This window comes from Gymnoscopelus microlampas, assembly GCF_963454915.1.
Source record: "Gymnoscopelus microlampas genome assembly, chromosome: 21".
Taxonomy (NCBI): Eukaryota; Metazoa; Chordata; class Actinopteri; order Myctophiformes; family Myctophidae; genus Gymnoscopelus; species Gymnoscopelus microlampas.
In genome coordinates this window covers 10,873,931-10,894,325 of record NC_139958.1, presented here as the reverse complement: position 1 = coordinate 10,894,325, position 20,395 = coordinate 10,873,931, and the positions used below count along the sequence as shown (strand labels likewise).

General features: G+C 42.5%; 1 protein-coding gene across 2 annotated transcripts in view; it reads left to right on the top strand.

Moving 5' to 3' along the window:
- lamc3 (laminin, gamma 3) overlaps positions 1-19,296 on the top strand; it is a gene marked incomplete at its 3' end in the record, with an annotated part of 244,086 nt that extends 224,790 nt beyond the window's left edge. The window contains exons 20-28 of one of the 2 annotated variants that reach the window (XM_084046138.1): positions 3,297-3,373; positions 5,927-6,061; positions 10,029-10,239; positions 11,914-12,066; positions 14,038-14,140; positions 14,715-14,917; positions 15,666-15,806; positions 16,506-16,605; positions 19,031-19,296. In XM_084046138.1, coding sequence (XP_083902264.1) covers positions 3,297-3,373; positions 5,927-6,061; positions 10,029-10,239; positions 11,914-12,066; positions 14,038-14,140; positions 14,715-14,917; positions 15,666-15,806; positions 16,506-16,605; positions 19,031-19,296 — 1,389 coding nt within the window. Of the gene's footprint in view, positions 1-3,296; positions 3,374-5,926; positions 6,062-10,028; positions 10,240-11,910; positions 12,067-14,037; positions 14,141-14,714; positions 14,918-15,665; positions 15,807-16,505; positions 16,606-19,030 lie in introns of both variants that reach the window. The other variant, XM_084046137.1, reaches the window with a different exon arrangement.
- Positions 19,297-20,395: the final 1,099 nt, after the last annotated feature.

Below are 20,395 nucleotides of genomic sequence, written 5' to 3'. Positions count from 1 at the left end.
TGTCTGCCAGGAAATGGGGATAGAGATGGGGAGTGACAAGCAAAGGCTGTCGGGATCGGGACTCGAACCTGAACACGCTGTCAGGCTATTTTGGAGCCTAGGTGCCTGGACCGCTACGCCAGCGGTTCAGGCCCCCAGGAACATTTTTAATACTGAACTTCTAACAGAGTATTTCTACAGTGTGGTATTACTTAGTTAAAACATTTGGGTACCACACCTGTACAGTATGTGCATGCATTTGTGTGCGTGCATTTGTGTGTGTGTGTGTGTGTGTGTGTGTGTGTGTGTGTGTGTGTGTGTGTGTGTGTGTGTGTGTGTGTGTGTGTGTGTGTGTGTGTGTGTGTGTGTGTGTGTGTGTGTGTGTGTGTGTGTGTGTGTGTGTGTGTGTGTGTGTGTGTGCTCGTGCGTGTGTGTGTCGTAGGAATGCACAGACATACGTCCCCTGCCCTGGAGCAAGAGCAATGCAATTCCACATTAATAGGCAGAGCAGACCCCCTAAAACGAAGAGACAATGCATGTGTGTCAAATGTTGATTGAATTTTCTCACTTTTAATGGCATTTTCTTTTCAAATTAAATGTCATTGTGAGAAATATTCAACGATTCATAATCTCCTTTCAACACAACACAACAGGAGCTGTAGGGCAGTTGTTCCCATTTCCAAGGTGTCCTTGGTTTGAACCCCAACTGAATAGTTATTGTTGTTGTTGGTGGGTGTCGTGACCTGGCCAGAGTTGCCAGATTATGCGAGAGAAATAAGCAACCAGGTCTTTGAAAACAAGCCCACAAGAAGCGACTAGGCCACATGAGCACATTAAACCTAATATACACCGGGCTGTTTTGAAAATGGCTCACAGTGTGAGCTTGTAGATCTGCTATTTTCACAACACAAGATGTACGGGGGTCCCTGGCACAAAATAATACCAGATGAGGGTCCACGGATAAATACCTATTAATGTGGGGGTCCTTGATATAAAAATGTGTTTGAGCAAGCCCAAATAAGCAACTAGACTTTAAAAACAAGCCCCCCCCCCAAAAAAAAGATACACAGATACACACACACACACACACACACACACACGAATGCACGCACAATCGCACATGCACACCCACACACACACACACACAAGCCCTAAAGCCTTGGTTCTCAAAGTGGGGTCCGGGGACCCCCAGGGGTACTTGAGGGGGTTCCAGGGGGTACCCAGCAAAATGTGTAAATATAGCATCAGAATAATTATGACCTTTTATACTTTGGCTATTCAAAAATAGCAGATATACAAGCTCATAGCGCGGCACCGTGTGCCGCGCTATGAGCTTGTAGATCTGCTATTTTTGAAAAATCTTGAACATTTTTGCAAATCTTTGAATTATATATATTTTTAAAGCGAACATTTGTAACTCAGATCTTTGCCTCTGGGGGTCCCTGGAACAAAATATTTTTAGATGGGGGTCCGCGGCCAAATACATATCATTTTGGGGGTCCTTGACATGAAAAAGTTTGAGAACCACTGCCCTGAAGGACTAAAGGGGCTGTGATGACAGTGGGTTATTTGTCAAGTATGTTTTTGCACCTACCTGAACATCCTCTTGCCTTTACCCATCCAAACTATTTGGAGCAGTGGGTGCTATTTTGAACAGTGCCGGGGAGCAGCTATATAGGGGTCATAGTGGCCATTGTGTAGCATCGTGTAACACTCAGCATATATTCAAGTTCACGTTCTTGGGCGACCCGGGTGGCTCAGGGGTACATTTACTGTCCCTCACCACCGCCGTCCACCGCAGTGTTCCAGGGGTTCAAATCCCTCACGGGGCCTCCAGCTTGGCCGGACATCCATACTGTACCACACACTATTGGCCTTGTTCGGGGGGGAGGGAAGCCGGGGTAGGGAGGGTGATCTTTTTCACTCACTGAACTCTGGGTAGAGGACAGAGTACAACAACTTGCAATAGGCTCTATGCACAGCAGCCATATTGGGAATGAATTGGGCCCCTTCCTTACCTCCTTTACAGGTGTTACCAATAATACTAATTAAGTCTGAGTTCCATTTAGTGTAGCACAGTGGTTGTCTTATTTTCAAGGACCCCCATAACTCTGAGAGTGTACAAATGGAACCAAATGGACCCGGTTCCATTTGTACACTCAGAGTTACACACCCACCATAAGGGGCCATTTGGGAACCAAAATGGAGTGTTTCTAGTGAGCCAACATGCACGTTATCAGCACCCTGACCAGAATGGAACAGAGCCTTCATTAGTATCATTGGTAACACCTGTGAAGGAAGTAAGAAGAGGCCCAATTTCTTAGCAATATGACTGCTGTGCATAGAGCCTATTGGCCTGGTTTTCAAGATACTCAAGGGACCAGTGCCCATGTACCTGTCAAACTACTGCAAAAGAGTGAAGAGCACCAGAGGGAGCGCCACTGATCTCATTCCCCCCCGATTCGGCACAAACGTGGGGATGAATTCATTCTACTGTTATGCCACCAAAAAATGTGGACTATCACTCCCTACCCTCCTTCAAAACCGCCACAAAAGAGTGCTTGTCTGCAATTTGTAACTGGACCTAGGCAAGTCTTCTAGCTTGCCAAAAGAAATTACACCCCACAGCTTTTCTGTAAATATGTTGAATGGTGAGCTGAAGGTGGTGGCAGCAGTGGCAAGACTTCACAGAAATATGAAATGTGTGGGGAATTGGCATAACTAAAAGTACATCCTCTTTACTGCGGCCCTTGAAACCACTGTTGCCACGTCTGCTTACTATAAGCGACGTTGGGCTTGTTTTTCTGTAAAGTCGCGCTTGTAAATATTGGTGATTGATATTTTGGGCTTGTTTCCTAAATGTTGTTTAAACCAGTCGGTGCTCAAACATTTTCATGTCAAGGACCCCCCCCCCCCCCCCCCAAATGAATATACAAGTGGATTTGAAAATATTCAAAAAAATCTTTTTTTTTTTCTCCAAGATTTTTCTTTGAAAATAGCAGATCTACAAGCTCACAACGCGTCGCATCGCAACGCATTGTGAGCTTGTAGGTCGGCTATTTTCAAATAGATGTAGGGTTAGAGTGCTCATGTGGCCTAATAGTTGCTTCTTTTGGGCTTGTTTTAATAGACCTGGTTGCTTATTTCTCTCGCAAAAAAACAAAAAAAAAGTTTACCCAGAGATTTATATCATCATAAGAACATAATTCCTATGATATAGCTCATCAGACATGTTGGAAGTCCCTCTAAATCACAGGCAACGTAGCACGATTTAATACCATGTTCATTTTTGCTGTCATTTTTTTCTTTCTTCATAGATCATTCCTTTTGAGATGCTGTCAGGACCTAACAAATGGAACGTTGCGGTCAATGACTCACAGGCCCTCATGACAAGGTAAGTGTGATCAATGGGGTTTGAGCGATCAATTCTAAGCAAAAGGCCACGGTCGCCATCTTTCATGAAGTTCCACCTCTATACTGACTCATTCCACTTACCCTGTCACTCGCATCGTGGTTCACGCTTCATTTATATATAGACGTTGTCAGTGGTGTAAAGTATAACTGAGTACAATTACTCAAGTACTGTGTACAAAAAGTACAATTTTTGAGGCATTTTTACTTTACTTGAGTATTTACTTTACAATTTTCAATACCATTACGTCTACTCCACTACATCTCTGAGGCATATATTATACTTTTACTCCACGACAATTATTTGAAAACTTTAGTTACTAGTTACTTTGTAGATTTTGATTATTATTACAAAACATACATTACATTTCGGCCATTTGAAAATAGCCGCTCTACAAGCGACGCATTGTGAGCTTATAGATCGGCTATTTTCAAAAGATTTTTATACATTTGAAAACTTGTGAAATGGGACATTCTGCATCATGAGTACTTTTTCTTTTGTACTCTAAGAATATTTTGATACCAATACCTTTGTACTTTACTCAAGTAAATTTTCAATTCCAGACTTTTACTTGTAACAGAGTATTGCATTGCAGTATTGATACTAAGTAACTTACTTAGTAAAAAAAAATTGGTAGGCCTACTGTTTCCACTACTGGAAGTTGTCATACACCGAAAATTGCAGAATCTACCAGCTCACGCGCGGTGTGAGCTTGTAGATCTCGGGCTTTAGACCACAGCAAATCGATGCCCTCGGCAGTGTGTGTTGCACAAATAATGTGTGCTATAGTTGCAAGATTCTGGACCAGAGAGCCAAAGGTCAAGAAGTCATCGATGCTTGAATTTGTTCCACCAGGCAGTCGTAACTCGTAATCTCAGTCTGACTGTTACTATATTGTTTTCTCGCTGAGCCACAGAGAAATGCCCCGGCCACATACAGTCGAGGCTGTTGAAATGGTCTGCTACAGTATGTTATTTTCCAGCCTGATCTCACACGACACGGTGAAATAACACGGACTGACAATTCCGTAAATAGACGATTTAAATAAACGCCAAAAAAGCCGCGCGTAGGAGCCGCGAATCCCACGGTGAAATAACACGGATTGCAACCCCGGAAGCAGAGCTGTCCCCCACAACATGATTTTACCATTCTGTGCCTATCGGTACATAATCTCTCAAGAACAGATTCTGCTCTGCGTTTGAATCTGTCGGTAGCCATGTTGACAACCCGTGCGCATCGCTTACAAGTGGGCGTGCTATCAGATCAGGAAGCAGGCCGCGCTTTTCCCAATCAAATGTAGTGGGCGGGATTTACGTGTGTGCCGTTCCTTCCCCACTAGAAACAAGCCGAAACTCATTTAACAATAGCGTCCTCGAAGCCGACAAGACCACGGAAAGCTAGTAACATTTTAAATTGCTCTTTCATCGTAGAAACAAGTGGGCTTATAACCAATACGATCCATGTTCTTTGGGAGAAGTGGTGTTAGTGTTCCGTGTAGAAATATTGTTAGTGGGAATAAAAACATAGTCGCACCACCGGAAGTGGAGCACTGAAGGCAGACCAAAAACCCCGGTTTCCTTGCGCACGGGTCCACCGTATAGCCCCCCCCCCAGAGCCAAGTCAAAGAGTAAAAAACAGCAGAGGGCGCTGTTTTTCCTTTTTATTTGGCGATAGGTTCCCAGATTGATCGGTACATAACTCGGCACGGCGGCGCTGAGGAGGCTCTAGAGAACGTCGCAACGTTCGGCGCGGCAACTCGCTCGCTTTAGCTCGCTCGGTGGTGCCTCCCGTGGCTCCAGTTCGCTTGAGACTGAGCGCCTGTGTTGATTTTGACAGCAAGTTTTGATTTATTTTTAGTCATAGTCTTTTTGAATAACATTCCATTTAGTTTTAGTCATATTTTAGTCATCTGAAATGTTTTAGATTTTGTATGGTTTTAGTCGACTGAATATCCTAAGATTATAGTTGACTAAATCTACAGTTGATTTAGTCGACTAAAATGTATTCTGGCGGTGCCTTGATGGCATCGTAATGCCTGATTTTACACTTGGTTGCATGCTGAAAATAGCCGATCTACAAGCTCACAACGCGTCGCAGCGCGACGCGTTGTGAGCTTGTAGATATGCTATTTTCAGAGTGCAACACCCGAGCGCAAACCAAACATAAAATGACGTGTCTTTTAGTTCTACTAGTCCATCTCTAACATTTTTGTCTAGTTTTTATTTGTCGACGAAATTGTCAATATATTTAGTCACAGTTTTAGTTGTCATAGCTTAGTTTTTATTTAGTTTTCATTTAGTTTTCGGCAGTGAAAAAAGGTAGTCGACGAACTTTTTTCGTCATAGTTTTATTCGACGAAATCAACACTGGACTGCGCGCCGCTGTGTCATGGTCCAAAACGTCTATTTACGGAATTGCAGTCTGTGTTATTTCACCGTGTTGTCGCGGTGAGATCGGGGGTTGTATTTTCTCTGCAAAACAGATGAGGAGGGAGCGGGAAAAAAGTAATCGTATGTTATTTTATATCTCCCATAGTCACAGGGAAATGGCTGAACGCATGGAGGATGTCTCCGGTAAGGCCTTGAGAGCCTCCAACCAAACCTTCAGCCTCCTAATGGATCTGCTGCTGGACAACTCCACACAGGAGGATATCATGAACCTATCTGTGCAGTGAGTCACAACGCACACACACAACCACACACACACACACACACACACACACAAATGCACGCACGCACGCATGCGCGCACACACACCCACACACACACACACACACACACACACACACACACACACGCACACATGCAAGAATGCACACACACACACACACATGTGCACGGATGCAGACACACATGCACACACACACACACACACACACACACACACACACACACACACACACACACACACACACACACACACACACACACACACACACGCACACACAGGAGTGTATCATGAATCTAACTGTGCACTGAGGCACACACTCGTGCATACTGTACATACAGGCATGTACTGTATGTATGCACACACACTCACATACAGTACACACACAGACACACACACACACACACACACACACCGAAGAACGTGAGTAGTATATCATGAATCAAACTCTGCAGTGAGTCACACACACACACACACACACACACACACACACACACACACACACACACAAACCCCCCCACACTAACCCTCACATTTACACTTACATTCCACGGAGGTTGTGGATTGTTGTGCTGTCTCTCGGTAGAGGCGGTGTTTCCCCAAAGTGCACCTTATATCCCTGTCTCACATCACAAGGTCATACATCCTCTTTACCGCAGCCCTTGAAACCAACGTTGCCACGTCTGCGTATTAATAAGCGACTTTGGGCTTGTTTCTTCTGTAAAGTTACTTGTAAATATTGGTAGTGTGGTAGGTTGTGTTTTTTGGGGAGCTTGTTTCTATAGTTTAGTTGCTTATTTGGGCTTGTTTATATAGTGTAGCTGCTTATTTTCGTCTTGTTTCTATAGTTTAGTTGCTTATTTGGGCTTGTTTATATAGTGTAGCTGCTTATTTTCGTCTTGTTTCTATAGTATTGTTGCTTATTTGGGCTTGTTACCTAACGTTGTTTAAACCAGTAGTTCTCAAACATTTTCTTGTCAAGGACCCACCAAATGAATATGTATTTGTCCGCAGTCCCGTCCCCCTTCTGAAAATATTTTGTGCCAGAGACCCCCCATACACGATTTGTGTGGATTTGAAAAAAAATCCACAATTGTCACTTTTTTTTCCAAGATTTTTCTTTGAAAATAGCCGATCTACAAGCTCACAACGCGTCGCATCGCGACGCGTTGTGAGCTTGTAGATCGGCTATTTTCAAACCGCCAATAGTCCTCATATGGCCTATAATAGTCACTTCTTTTGGGCTCGTTTTCATAGACCCGGTTTGCTTATTTCTCTCGCAACATCTGGCAACACTGCTCGAGAGAAACCCTGCATGCAACCTCAGTTAAGACAGCGGGGCCACAGGGGGACACAGAGGCTTCTCCTCCCGCTCCACGCTCCGCGCTGCGCGCCCCAAAGCCCATTTTCTGTGTCTTGGATGTGCTTCTGAACGCCTGCTGCATCTCCTATAGCGTGAGATTGCTCAGAGGATTATATGCTGCACACACACACACACACACGCCAGACAGAAAGATGTAAAAAAAGCCCACTGGCACCGACGGCCGTGAAAGGCAGGGAGAACTCAGAATTGATTGCCCCTGACCTGTTTGGTTCAGTGCACAATTCCTTTTTTTTCCCCGTTTGTTGTTGTGTAAGAGTGTGAATGCATGCATTGCGTGCGTGCGTGCGTGCGTGCGTGCTGCAAGTGGTGGAAAGTAACTAAGTACATGTACCCAAGTACTGTACTTAAGTACAATTTTGAGGTGTTTGTACTTTACTTGAGTATTTCCAATTTCCAATACTTTTACTTCTACGCCACATCTCAGAGGCAAATGTTGTACTTTTACTCCACTACGATTATTTGAAAACTAGTTACTTTGCAGACATACATAAATTACTATATTTGAGGTTCCAACCCGAAAATTCAAAAAGACTAGGGGTGACCGCTCTTTCATGGCCACGGCCCCGCGACTCTGGAATAGCCCTGCCCCTCCACATCCGATCCCCCCAATCGATCGGGGCTTTCAAGGCCAAACTTAAAACTTATCTTTTTTCCCTCGCTTTTAATAGCATCTAATTTACATGGTTTGCTTTTATCCTACTCCATTCATAATTATGTCTATGTACGCATTAGCTAGGTACCTAGCCTATATGTAATTTCCACTTATACATATTTCTCCTTCCCTCTTTTATGTTGTCTTTTAAAGTGTTTTCCTTCCTTAAATGTTTTGTGAACTTGCTCTGTTGTTTTTGCATTGATGTTCTTGAATTTTGCCTCTACAGTACTTTGGTTCAGCTTGCCTGTTTGTAAATGTGCTATATAAATAAAGCTTGTTTTGATATTATAAAACATACATTAACCACTTTAGCCCTATTTTCTACATGCTCACAACAACGCGTCGTATCGCGACACGTTGTGAACTTGTAGATCTGCTATTTTCAAACATTTTAATACTTTTACTTTTTGTACTTTAAGTATATTTTCATGCCAATACTTTCGTACTTTTACTCAAGTTCAGTTTGAACACAGGTCTTTTACTTGTAACAGAGTATTTTTTATATTGTGGTATTGCTACTTTTACTTAAGTAAAATATCTGAGTAGGCTACTTCTTCCACCACTGGGTATGAGTTACACTCGGAATCAGACAGAATATACGACTGCCAACTGGAACGCAACTGATTGATGCAGTACATTTCCGTACATTTCTGTGAATTAACCCTGTGACCTAACAACGCGATATCATTGGCTGTTTATGCAGTCACATCTGAATAGGCTTTTTCTCATGGGTACAGCACAATGGAGACACGGATAGAACAGGGCAATTACTGTACATGCAGCAAATGTGGTCCATCTGGTCAGGAATGGAACCAGGGACTCGCTGTCAGGCATTAGAGCCTACAGTATGTTGTACTACGTATATGCTCCCTAAAGATTCAGCTATCGGGTCACCCCATCACCAATATCATTTGGAGATACTCAATATTGGTCAGTATTGTGCACAATACCTGGCATTCCTTTTTTGGGCATGTATAGACGAACATAAAAAAATTATCAAAAATGTCAGAGATTTTCAAAAAGTTGTGACCTCGTATATCAGCTAAGTGGTTAAAGGAGACATCCGGACATTTTAAGTGTTATCTTTGATGTGTCGCTAATCACTCACCAACATTGAAAGGGACGTCGAGTTATTTCAGAGATTCCCCTTCGTCCAGTCTAACGACCCCCTCCGTTGGCATAATGGGATCCCGTGGAAGGCTGAAATTTGCCTAATATAACAGATGCAAAGTTAGTTTTTTCTCTACTCCTGCTCATTTTTGAGTGTCATGATACTCAAACATGCACTGAATGTCGCGAACGAGCGACCATTCGTGCAGAACGAGACGATGCAGGTTGCTTGTTTTTCCATGGATGCCAGGTTCTATGGAAAAAAAAAAAAAAGTTTTTTATTAAAATATTAAAGCACTATATTCTGATAGTAATCATTGCTATAGAGTGTGTGTTAAGTAATAGGAGTCCCGTCCCCCTGTCTCTCCAGCTCTTTAATAAACAGAAAATGCAGTTTCAGGTATAGTGACAACATTTCAGCCAATCAGGAGAGAGTGCACATTTATCAGCTTCATTTTTTAAATGTTCCAGTACCAATTTGTTCAGCTCATTTCTTTGTGTCATCACTTCCAATTTCACTTGTTTAATCTGTATCCTGACTGAATTGGATAAAATTGTCATCCCGACCTGAAAATGCATTTTCTGTTTAATAAAGAGCTGGAGAGATATAGAGACTCCTGTTACTGAACAAACAATCAGAATATAGAGCTATTTAACACTTATTTTGACCAAAGAAAATCACTTACCATACCTTTAATGTTTACTAAATATTTGCACATGACCTTCTGTCCATCCGTCACTCTCTCTCTCTCTCTCTCTCTCTCTCTCTCTCTCTCTCTCTCTCTCTCTCTCTCTCTCTCTCTCTCTCTCTCTCTCCTCAGACTATTAACAATGCAGCAGATGAAGGAGAACCTGACAGCCCAGGTGAATGAGACTCTAGCCAGTCAGTTGGCCCTGGAGGAGAGCTCTGCCGGGCTCCATGTTGTCCTGGCTAACATCACCTCCTCCCTGCATCAGCTGTCTGCCTCTGCCAGCGGTCCATCACCAGACTCCAACCACACAACACCTGGAGGCAACCACAGCACAGCTGAGGTCAGTGTGGTGGCTGTCTGACAACTGAAAATAGGACTAGAAGCATTTTGTTGTTCTATTCAGTAGAGCCAATCACTCACTATATACTGTATCATTTATGTTGTCAGAAAGCTTGTGTTCAAAACTGATACTTTTTCAGGAGATATATTGTATTTATTATAAAATAAATAACCTGCACGATCAGCTGTATAATATGACTATGTTTAGGAATATTAGATGAGTCTCAACGTGTTCACCTTTACTTTAATGTCTTCCGAGAAGTTTAGGACGTTACAATAAAGAGCTGATTCAGCAGATGATTTCAGGAAATATGCAAACTGACATATCGTCAGGGACGTGCACAGATAGACTCTATAGTGGTGCTAGAGCACCTGCCCTTTGCCCTCTTGACCAGAAGTGCCCTTTTGAAAAAAAGTGGGGTTTTTTTTTCAGTTTACAGCAGGGGTCTTCAACAGGGGGTCCGGGACCCCTAGGGGGTCCTCAGAGTTACTACAGTGGGTCCGCCAAATCTTTATTTGATATGATTTTTCGTTTTACCATAACCACTCGAAAGCTAGCATCCCTTTTCTGAGGAGAACTTTAGCCAAAAATAGCAGATCTACAAGCTCACAACGCCTCGCGCTGCGAGGCGTTGTGGGCTTGTAGATCGGCTATTTTTGGCAAAGAGGTATAGGTGTAGAGGGAAAAAAGAGCAGACCAAGTAAACCAAAAAAAAGTATAATTTACTTGAGCACCTGCCCCTCAAAATGTCTGTGCACGTCACTGCATATCGTTGCTGTCGGGCGGAAACCGCATATGTCCAAAACCATACCGTTTCTATTATTATTTTTAAAACATTTCAACACAGCGCCTTGCATCACAAAGCGTTGTGAACTTGTAGATCTGCTATTTTCACTACTTTTGTTTGCGACACTCATATGTGATGAAGAAGGGCATTAATTCACGAAAAAAAACATGAGGTTTCTGCCCGAGAGCACCGATTTACCCAAACCTGTTCTTTTTTTATTTTTATTTTTAATCTAGTATAATGGGTCCTGTCGTTATGCATTTATGTCAAAACCGGATATGATTAAGATTTGGGCTAAATCAACAGATGGGGTTTTATTGAAATCTGGCTCAGAACATACATTTCTGAAAAGGATATTTGCAAAAGCTGGTTATATAATGTGTGATGCGCATGAAAAACCACAACAAAGGTCATGCGGATATTTGTGTCCAAATTAGATTTAATGTCTGTAAACAACTGGAGTTCCTTCACAGTAAATTGCGCTAATTTACTGTTAAAATAAAATGTACAAGCTCAAAAAAAAAATTACAAGCTGTGAGCTTGTACCTCTGCTCATTTTGAAAATTCTTGAACATTTTTGGAAAGTCTTTAATAATTTAGAATTTCTTTTACCACAAATCATCTCTTCTGGAGGTCCCTTGCAGAAAATATTTTCAAATGGGGGTCCACGGCCAAATACATATCAATTTGGGGGTCCTTGACATGAAAACGTTTGAGAAGCACTGGAATATATGACTGATGGAGTCATAAGCGTTGTTTCCTGTGCAGCAAGAAACAAGCCCGCAAGGACTTTTTTGGCCGGACCTTTTAGACAAAAGCATTATAAATGTAACTGTGTTGTTTTACATTCTTTTGCCTAATAAAACTTTCAATCAAAAAAGCAGCAGCATCATTATGGTGAGGATCTGCTCAGGAGAACATCAGAGCTGGCCCTGCATGTCCAGGCTAAAGAGGAGCTGGTCAGTAAGATCCGAGAGGAGATGGATCCTCTCATCCAGACAGCCGGCAAAAACCTGGAGATGGACAGTGACATCCACAAGGTGATTGCATCAGTCACGCATGCACGCTCGCTCGCACGCACGCACACACACACACACCAAGGTTATTATAGTAAAAAAAAAAACGTTAACTGAACTAAATAAAAACTAGAATAAAAAAAAAAAGATAACTAACTGTATTGTGTGTTTACAAAACTGAAACAAACTGAAATTATAGACAAAATGCCCTTCGTTTTCGTTGTTCTCGTTTATTGTCCAACAGTAACTGAATATATATTTTGAAATGGAATATTTTTATTATACAATACGAGTTTTTATTATACAATACTTACTCTGACCTTCGAATCCTGCAACTGACAAATAACCCAAAGTATGAAAAAAAACACGAAAACTAATAAAAAACTAAACCAAAACTAAGCGTCTTCACAAAAATAAAAGCTAATAAAAACTAGCAAACCCGCTCTAAAAACGAATGACAGAAAAAAAAATGTCAGAACGAACTAAAACTAAATATAATGAAAAATCCAAAACTATTTAACCTTGGCGCACACCACAGGTTCATCTGTACTGATTAGTCCCATGCTAGTCTGGGAGGCATTGCCTCGGAGTTTGGACAGCGGGGGCGCGGCCACTGCGTTGTGATTCAAATCAACAGCCAATGAAGAAAAGGGGGCGGGATCCACATGCAGTGGGTGTTGCATCTAAATAGGTTCGACGGGAAGCAATTTCCCCTTGAGAAATTTCGACCGCCATTGTTGTGTACTGCTGTTTGCCTCTCGTCGGACTTTTTAGACGAGTTGCACAGCTCCAGACCGGTAAGAGGCGTGTCCGCTCAGATTCAGAGCGTAAATTACATCCCGCCCACAAATCCCAGGGCTCTGGCCCAGAAGTTCGCTCGGCGAAAACTTCTGGGAACTCAGATTAGTCCCATGCTCCCTCCCTCCCTCCCACCGTGGGACTTGACTTTGATCCTATTTCAGTGGCATTTTCAAACAACTCCTCTCCTTGGCTCCTGCTTCAGAATTAGAATCAAAATTTATTTTCTCATCATCACACAATTAGGTGTAAAAGAGTGGGTCGGCTTCTTCTTTTTTTCTCCTCTCGACATTTGCCGTTAGAGGAAGAGTTGGAATAGAGAAAGAAAGAGTCTAGAGAAGAAAGGAACAGTCAAACAACAGGAAGGCACAGTGAAATTAAATATATAAAGTCCAATATATACATAAGGTGCATGATTAAAAAATAGCAATGGATATTTATCCATTCATTAGGCTTTGTTATCCTCCTCCTTCATATGCAGGAGATTTTTGTGCCACACATCAATGAATATTCCTCCTTTTGTTAGAAAGTTTGCATCTCTTACTGACTCAACTCTCCAGGAATCGCTGAGAAAACTCGAATAGTGATAATAACCGTTTGATAGTGTGCGGTATCGAAGAACGCCAACCCGCCCGCCGTTGAAGAGCTGTGAGTAATGTGTGCAGCAGAGGAGGGCCAACATTAAAAAGTAATACAATCAGCAGAACTAGTCATTTATTTCATGCTTTAAAAGGAAAGTGGGTTATCCATGTCTCTGTGTCTTTCTTTACTCAGTGAGATAGATAGGAACGCTGAGTGGGAGACAGTGTAGGACACACACACACACACACGCGCACGCGTTGTTACTTCGTAGATTTTGATTATCATTACAAAACACACTAACCACTTCAGTCCTGTATATATTTTTGGCCATTTGAAAATAGCAGATCTACAAGCTCACAATGTGTCGCGATGTGACGCATTGTGAGCTTGTAGATCGGCTATTTTCAAAAGATTTATTTTGAACCTGTGAAAAAGAGACATTCTGCATAATGACTACTTTCTACTTTTGGTACTTTTAAGTACATTTCTATACCAATACTTTTATTACTTAAGTAAGAAATGTGAGTACTTTTTCCACCACTGCTAGCTGTCGACCCTGAGCCTGCGTCTCATCCTCATGTCCTCTATAATCCTGTTCTCTGTGTCTCTCTGAAGCTGAAAGCTCGTGCTCAGGGGGCAAAGGTCGTGGCCTTGTCATCTGTGGTGGCAGCTAAAGAGGTTGAGTCAGAAACCATCCGACTGCACAGGGAGCTGACAGGTGAGAGCAAACTGAGATGGAACGTGAAAGGATAATAAGAATGGTTACATAACAGCTGCATTGTGTCGTTCCAGTGCTTTCTTTACAATTGTATTGATACTTAACCCATTAAAACCTGGAACACTATCTATGTAACCGCTTAAACTATTATTTTATACTTTGGCTGAATTTGTATTTTTAAAGCGAACATTTTAAGTCATATCTTTGCTTCTGGGGATTCTACAAATGTCTTCTAAATCCTAACATTTTTTTTTTAAACATACGTTTCTATGTCAGTGGTTCATTTAGAGTTTTGCACACATTTGCACACATTTTCAAAAGAAATAGCAGATCTACAAGCGTGTATAGCATGGCACTCGGTGCCGCATTATGAGCTTGTAAATCTGCTATTTTTTGAATAGCCAAAGAAATCTAAAATAACACAGATGCGTTCCCGGTTTCAATAGGTTTAAATGAATGCAAATTGAAATTAATTTGACAAAATGCTAAACTCTTCCGGTGTGTGAAAGACCTTCAAATGAACACCTGAGCATTGATTGGACCGTGTTGCTGTCTGTCTGTCCGTGTCCCTCAGACATGCAGAGGGAGTGGCCTAAGCGGCAGGCTCAGACCAAGGCTGCCCTGAAGAAGGAGAGGCCGCTGGAGGAGAAGGTGCTGACCGACGTCAGGAAGAAGGTCAAGCAGATGGAGAAGATGCTGAAGCCGGTGCTGGAGAGCACCGGCGTCTCCAGCAACACCAGCAAGGAGGCAGAGCGCACGGCACACACTGTAGCAAAGGTGTGTGTGTGGCGCGCGCGCGTGTGTGTGTGTGTGTGTGTGTGTGTGTTTGCATGCGTGCGTCGTTGTACTATATACACTAGGTCCAAACGTCCCCACAAGTATTAAGGAAATGGACTTCGAGAGGACTATTTTCCTGGTCCTCACAAGAGAAATGGTTGTTCTATGTTTAAACAAGACTGACATTTAAATGTTATTCACAAGGTGGCTACCAATATAAAGAAAATGAGTGCATCTTTGTCTATCTTTTTGTGTGTGTGTGTGTGTGTGTGTGTGTGTGTGTGTGTGTGTGTGCGTGTGCGCGTGTGCGCGTGCGCGTGTGTGCGTGCTCTCGCGCTTGCCCCCTTAAGTGGAATCTGACACCGCTGTGCTCTGCCGTGTGTCCAGATCCCATAGTCTGAGAGGATGGCGAGTCCTCATTGGCTGGCCTCTTACCAAGGCCAGCCAATGAGGAAAAAGTGTCGAGAAGTGACGACTAGGTACAGGTCTGTTTACAGACAGGCTGGCTTTTCAAGCCACCCCTTAAAAAAGATTATAGAGTAAGGTTTGCAATTAGAAAAATATTCATGTGTGTGTGTGTTCATCTGTGTGTGTGCATGTGCGTATGAGAAAAAACACAGTAGAACAAAAAATGCAAGAAAGGTGTGTGTGTGTGCGCGCGCTCGTGCGTGCATGCGTGTGTGTGCAAGGCTATAAACACACCCCGCATGAACTATGGTTCCACCATCTGCTAAATGTTTGTGTCCAGGAATCCAAGGCCACTTTAACTCAGGCCAAGCTCACCAGGACTGCGTCTGGCCAGCTCCGCTCCCAGGTAGAACACACTCTCCAGCAACTGGCCGAGCAGGAGAAGCAGACGGCCCACGCACACGCCCAGGCCACCTCTGAGGTACGCTATACGCATGTTGATTTCTGTTCCCTTTTCCAGGGACTCCCTCCCCCATCCAGAACCAAAGATTTGCACAAATGTTCACGATTTTTCAAAGAATTGCAGATCTACAAGCTCGTAGCGCTTACAAGCTTGTATATCTGCTATTTTTGAATAGCCAAAATAAATCTAAAATGAACCAGACGGCCCGCGCCACCTCTGAGGTTCGCTACGCCATGCTACGCATGCTGATTTCTGTTCCCTTTGTTGTTGTTTGATAGATTGCATCGGGGTTTGATGATTTGTGAAAATAAACACGGGGGGGAACATTTTCTTGACCACTTATAAGTCCGATATCCTCCTTTGATATGTCAAATAGTAGAAATTATAGGCAATCTACAAGTTCACAACGTGTTGCATTGCGACATGTTGTGACCTTATAGATCTGCAATTGTTGCTATTTATGAATACAAAATAAATAAATCTTGATTTTTTTACAAAATAATAATGTCGTTAACGTTTTTTTTTTAGATTATGAATAATATCAAACATCAATGTTTTTAATTCGATCTGATCAGAAGCATGGATAAAACATGTCCCCACTGGCCATAAACATTAATGACCAGATGGGGATATCAAAAGCAGAGACATGTTCAGTTCAGTTGTATGCAGATGGTGTCTGAACTGGACATAATATGGAGTGTGTTTTCTCCCCACCAGCCCGAGGTGTCCCTGACCAGTGTGAAGGAGGACATGGAAGCTGCCAAACTCCGTTTAGAAGCCTATTCTAATGCACTGACTGAGCTCATCAATAAGATAGGTAAGGTACCTTTTTCTTAGCCTTGTGAACCCTAGCGCAGTTACTGTAGTTCTCAAACCTTTTCATGTCAAGGACCCGTAAATTGATACATGTTTGGCTGCGGATCCCCATCTGACCCCCAGAAGAGAAGATTTGTGTTAAAAAAACATTTTTTTTTTCCAAATCAATTAAGAAATACGCGCTGTGAGCTTGTATATCTGCCATTATTGAATAGCCGATATATAAAATATGGGAAAAGATGGTTAAATTTCAAGGGGATCCCCAGCAAAAGCAGTTAACAGAGCATCACAATCATTTGAACCACTTCATCCTGTTGGCTATTCAGAAATAGCAGATCTACAAGCTATTGAGTTTTAGCTTGTACATCTGCTATTTTTGAAAATATTTGAAAAATAGCGAAAAGAAAAAAAATGATTTTTTTAAAATCTTTTTATTTTCTTTTATGTTTTTACATAAATCTTCTCTTCTGGGGGTCCCCCTGACACAAAACACTTTCCGATGGGGTCCGCGGCCAAATACATATCATTTTGGAGGTCCGTGGCATGAAAAAGTTTGAGAACCGCTGATCTAACAGACCTTGAGCGTCCTCCTGCCCCTGGAGGATTTTTCATGATGTGTTTTCTTAAAGTCTTCTCCCTCTTTTAAACTCATGAAGGGTCCTTATTAGTACAAAGCCTAAATGTCAACCCAATGAAGAGTTTCTGCTCCTCTTTAACACATTCCATCCGGGAACGCATCTGCGTCATTTTAGATTTGAGCTATCAGCATTATTTTATACTTTGGCTATTCAAAAATAGCAGATCTACAAGCTCATAGGTCTGCTATTTAAAAATCTTGAACATTTGTGCAAATCTATATATATATATATATATATATATATATATATATATATATATATATATATATATATATATATATATTGTTTTTAAACAACATTTTAACTCTTTTTTTTTTAAATCTTTGCGTCTGGGGGTTCCTGGAACAACATTTTACACATATTCGCTTTAAAAAATATACATATTCAAAGATTTGCACACATTTCACGATTATTCAAAAATAGCAGATCTACAAGCTCTGCACTCGGTGCCGCACTATGAGCTTGTAGATCTGCTATTTTTAAATAGCCCAAAGAAATCTTAAAACGACACTGACGCGTTCCCAGTCTTAATGCGTTAATGCCTCATTTAGTATGGAAATCCCTCCGCCACTGTTTTATCCCCATGGTCATGTTTCAGCATGAAAGGCCAAAATGTCATCTGTTAATCGGCCCAAAAAGCCTGTACTTATGTCTTACAGTCCAAGTGGGTCGAAACGATACAGCGAGTGCAAAAATTAGCCGAGGGAATCGTACAAGTTCCAAGTTCACGATGAATAATTTCCAACACTTAATGTACTGTAAAAGGCAGGCAACTTTCATCTTTAGTCGAAAGGTTACTCTGCTTATGATTATAATGATCAAATCAATGTAGACCACGTAATGTTTATCTAGTTTCTATTTATTTGAGTGATGCGAGTTTGTCTAAGCCTTTCTAATCATAGTGACCTTAACAAAAATCTAGCTGATCATAATATTGTTGCAGAGCTCCAGCTTTTCAACGCATTCTCACACCCATCGTGTCAAACAGGAGGGCAGAATTTGAACATGCGACACTCGTCTGAGACGATGGGACGACCTGCCTGCGTCAAATCAAATCAAACTGTATTTATATAGCACGTTTAAAAACTACTGTCGCCGTCCAAGCAGTGCTGTACAGGTCAAGAGAACAAAACAACGAGTACAAAATACAGTGAAAATACAATCAAATCGCAAACAATTAAGCGTCAGACGGGGCTCTCCATTTGCGTCACATCGTTGTTGATTTGCGATTCCAAGACTATTTGTATGCAACTTCAACGCAGAGTCGGCAGAAGCAGACATCGCAGTCTGTTTCTACATTGTTAAACCCATTAAGACCTGGAACGCATCTGTGTCACTTTAGATTTCTTTGGCTATTCAAAAATATCAGATATACAAGCTCATAGCGCTGCACCGAGTGCCGCGCTATGAGCTTGTATATCTGCTATTTTTGAAAAATCCTGAAAAATAATGTTTTTGATTTTTTTCAAAAAACTGTTAGGATTTAGAAAACATTTTTAAGACTCGCCTCAGGTCTAAATGGGTTAAATGTTTTTAGCGGACTTGTCAACCTATTATGATTCGCGGATGAGAACAGCACTTCCACATTCTAGTGGACGACGGGAGTGCCATCGGGTCAAACGGGTGGTGGAACAGGGTGATCGGTGGCCCAACTCGTCACTACAGTAAAACCTGAGAGCGGGAATAATCATGGTCTTTCGCAAATCCGAAATGGGGAAACTTCCATGTTATCTCTCCATCTCTGATCTGGCCTTCTCTCATCCGTTTGCACGGTGGTTGGTTTTGCAGATGAGAAAGTTCCCCTGGAGCGCTTCGACCACGTGCTGAACGAGACGGCGCGCCGGCTCACCATGCTGCGCGGCAGCGTGGAGAGCCCCGGGCTGGGCTGGAAGATCCAGAAGCTGCGCCTGGCGGCCAAGGACCAGCAGAACCGCCTGGGCGTGCTCGAACAGGACCTGCAGGAGATCCGAGAGGAGAGGGACAGCCTGAGGGACATCACCCTGAACCTGCCTCAGTCCTGCCCCCAAGCCACTGCAGGAGCGGGCGAAGGCTAGGGGGAGGGGGGGGGGATAGGTGGGGGCGGGGCAGGCGTGTACTGGGGTGGCAACCACTTTGAACCCCCAGCGTCCGTATTCTGGGGGGAACATTAGCCAAAGAAATAGCTCGATCTACGAGCCGACAACGCGCCGTGTTTGCGACACGTTGTGGGCTCGTAGATCGGCTATTTTTGGGCGAAGAGATTTGGTGTGTAGACGGTAAGCAGAGCCAACTCGGGTCCGGTTTACTAAGTCTAGAGGGTTTTAATGTCACTGGTAAGACCGCTGCAAAATAAATGAGTTGGTTGGTATAGAGTACAGAAGTCCTGACGTCACTCGTTCATCCCCTGGTTCGTAAAGTAATTTCTCTATGGAGAATAACATTGGGTCATCTTAAAATCGTCTCATATAAGAATTGTGGTCCAAAAATAAACAAACTGTCTTGGCGATATTGTCAGGGAGGAGGCTCTGTATCGTTTATGATAGTCAGTCACTCATATTTGATACAGTCTGTTTCTGCCGAAAATGTAACTAATTCGTCGGAAGTAACTTTAGTGTTTTCTCACCGTCAGTTGATGGTTCATATCCATAAGAGTAAAACCGCCGGGGTCATTTGTTTATTTTTGGAACACAGTTCTTATTTGACGCGATATTAAACACGTCTATGGGAATTCAGAACGGGGGGGGAAAACGCGACCCAGGTAGGATGTGTAAATTACGTCAGATTTCGGTGCTCTATACTGTGATATACTTTGTTAACTCTTTGACTGCCAGAAATAAAACATCGTTTGCTAAGCCACTGCCAGCGATTTTCGAGTTATTAATTATAGAATATTTATCTCCAGTATGATCGATCCCCTGATCACTTTAAAAGACGTATCCGAGTCTCGCAGAATCGGGGTGGAAAAGTGTGCTGTCGCGATCATCCATTCCATAGTTAATGGCTGTTGAATGTAGGTTGTTTTCGCAAAAGAAAGCAGAGAAAGGGCATTTTTTACAAATCCATTAACATGGGAGTGAATGTGGTTGTTTTTTTTTTGCGATCACGTGACTTGCTGCTTCTTTGCTTCACTGGGAGTCAAATGGTGACTCATTAGTTAGCGAACAGCGCCATCTA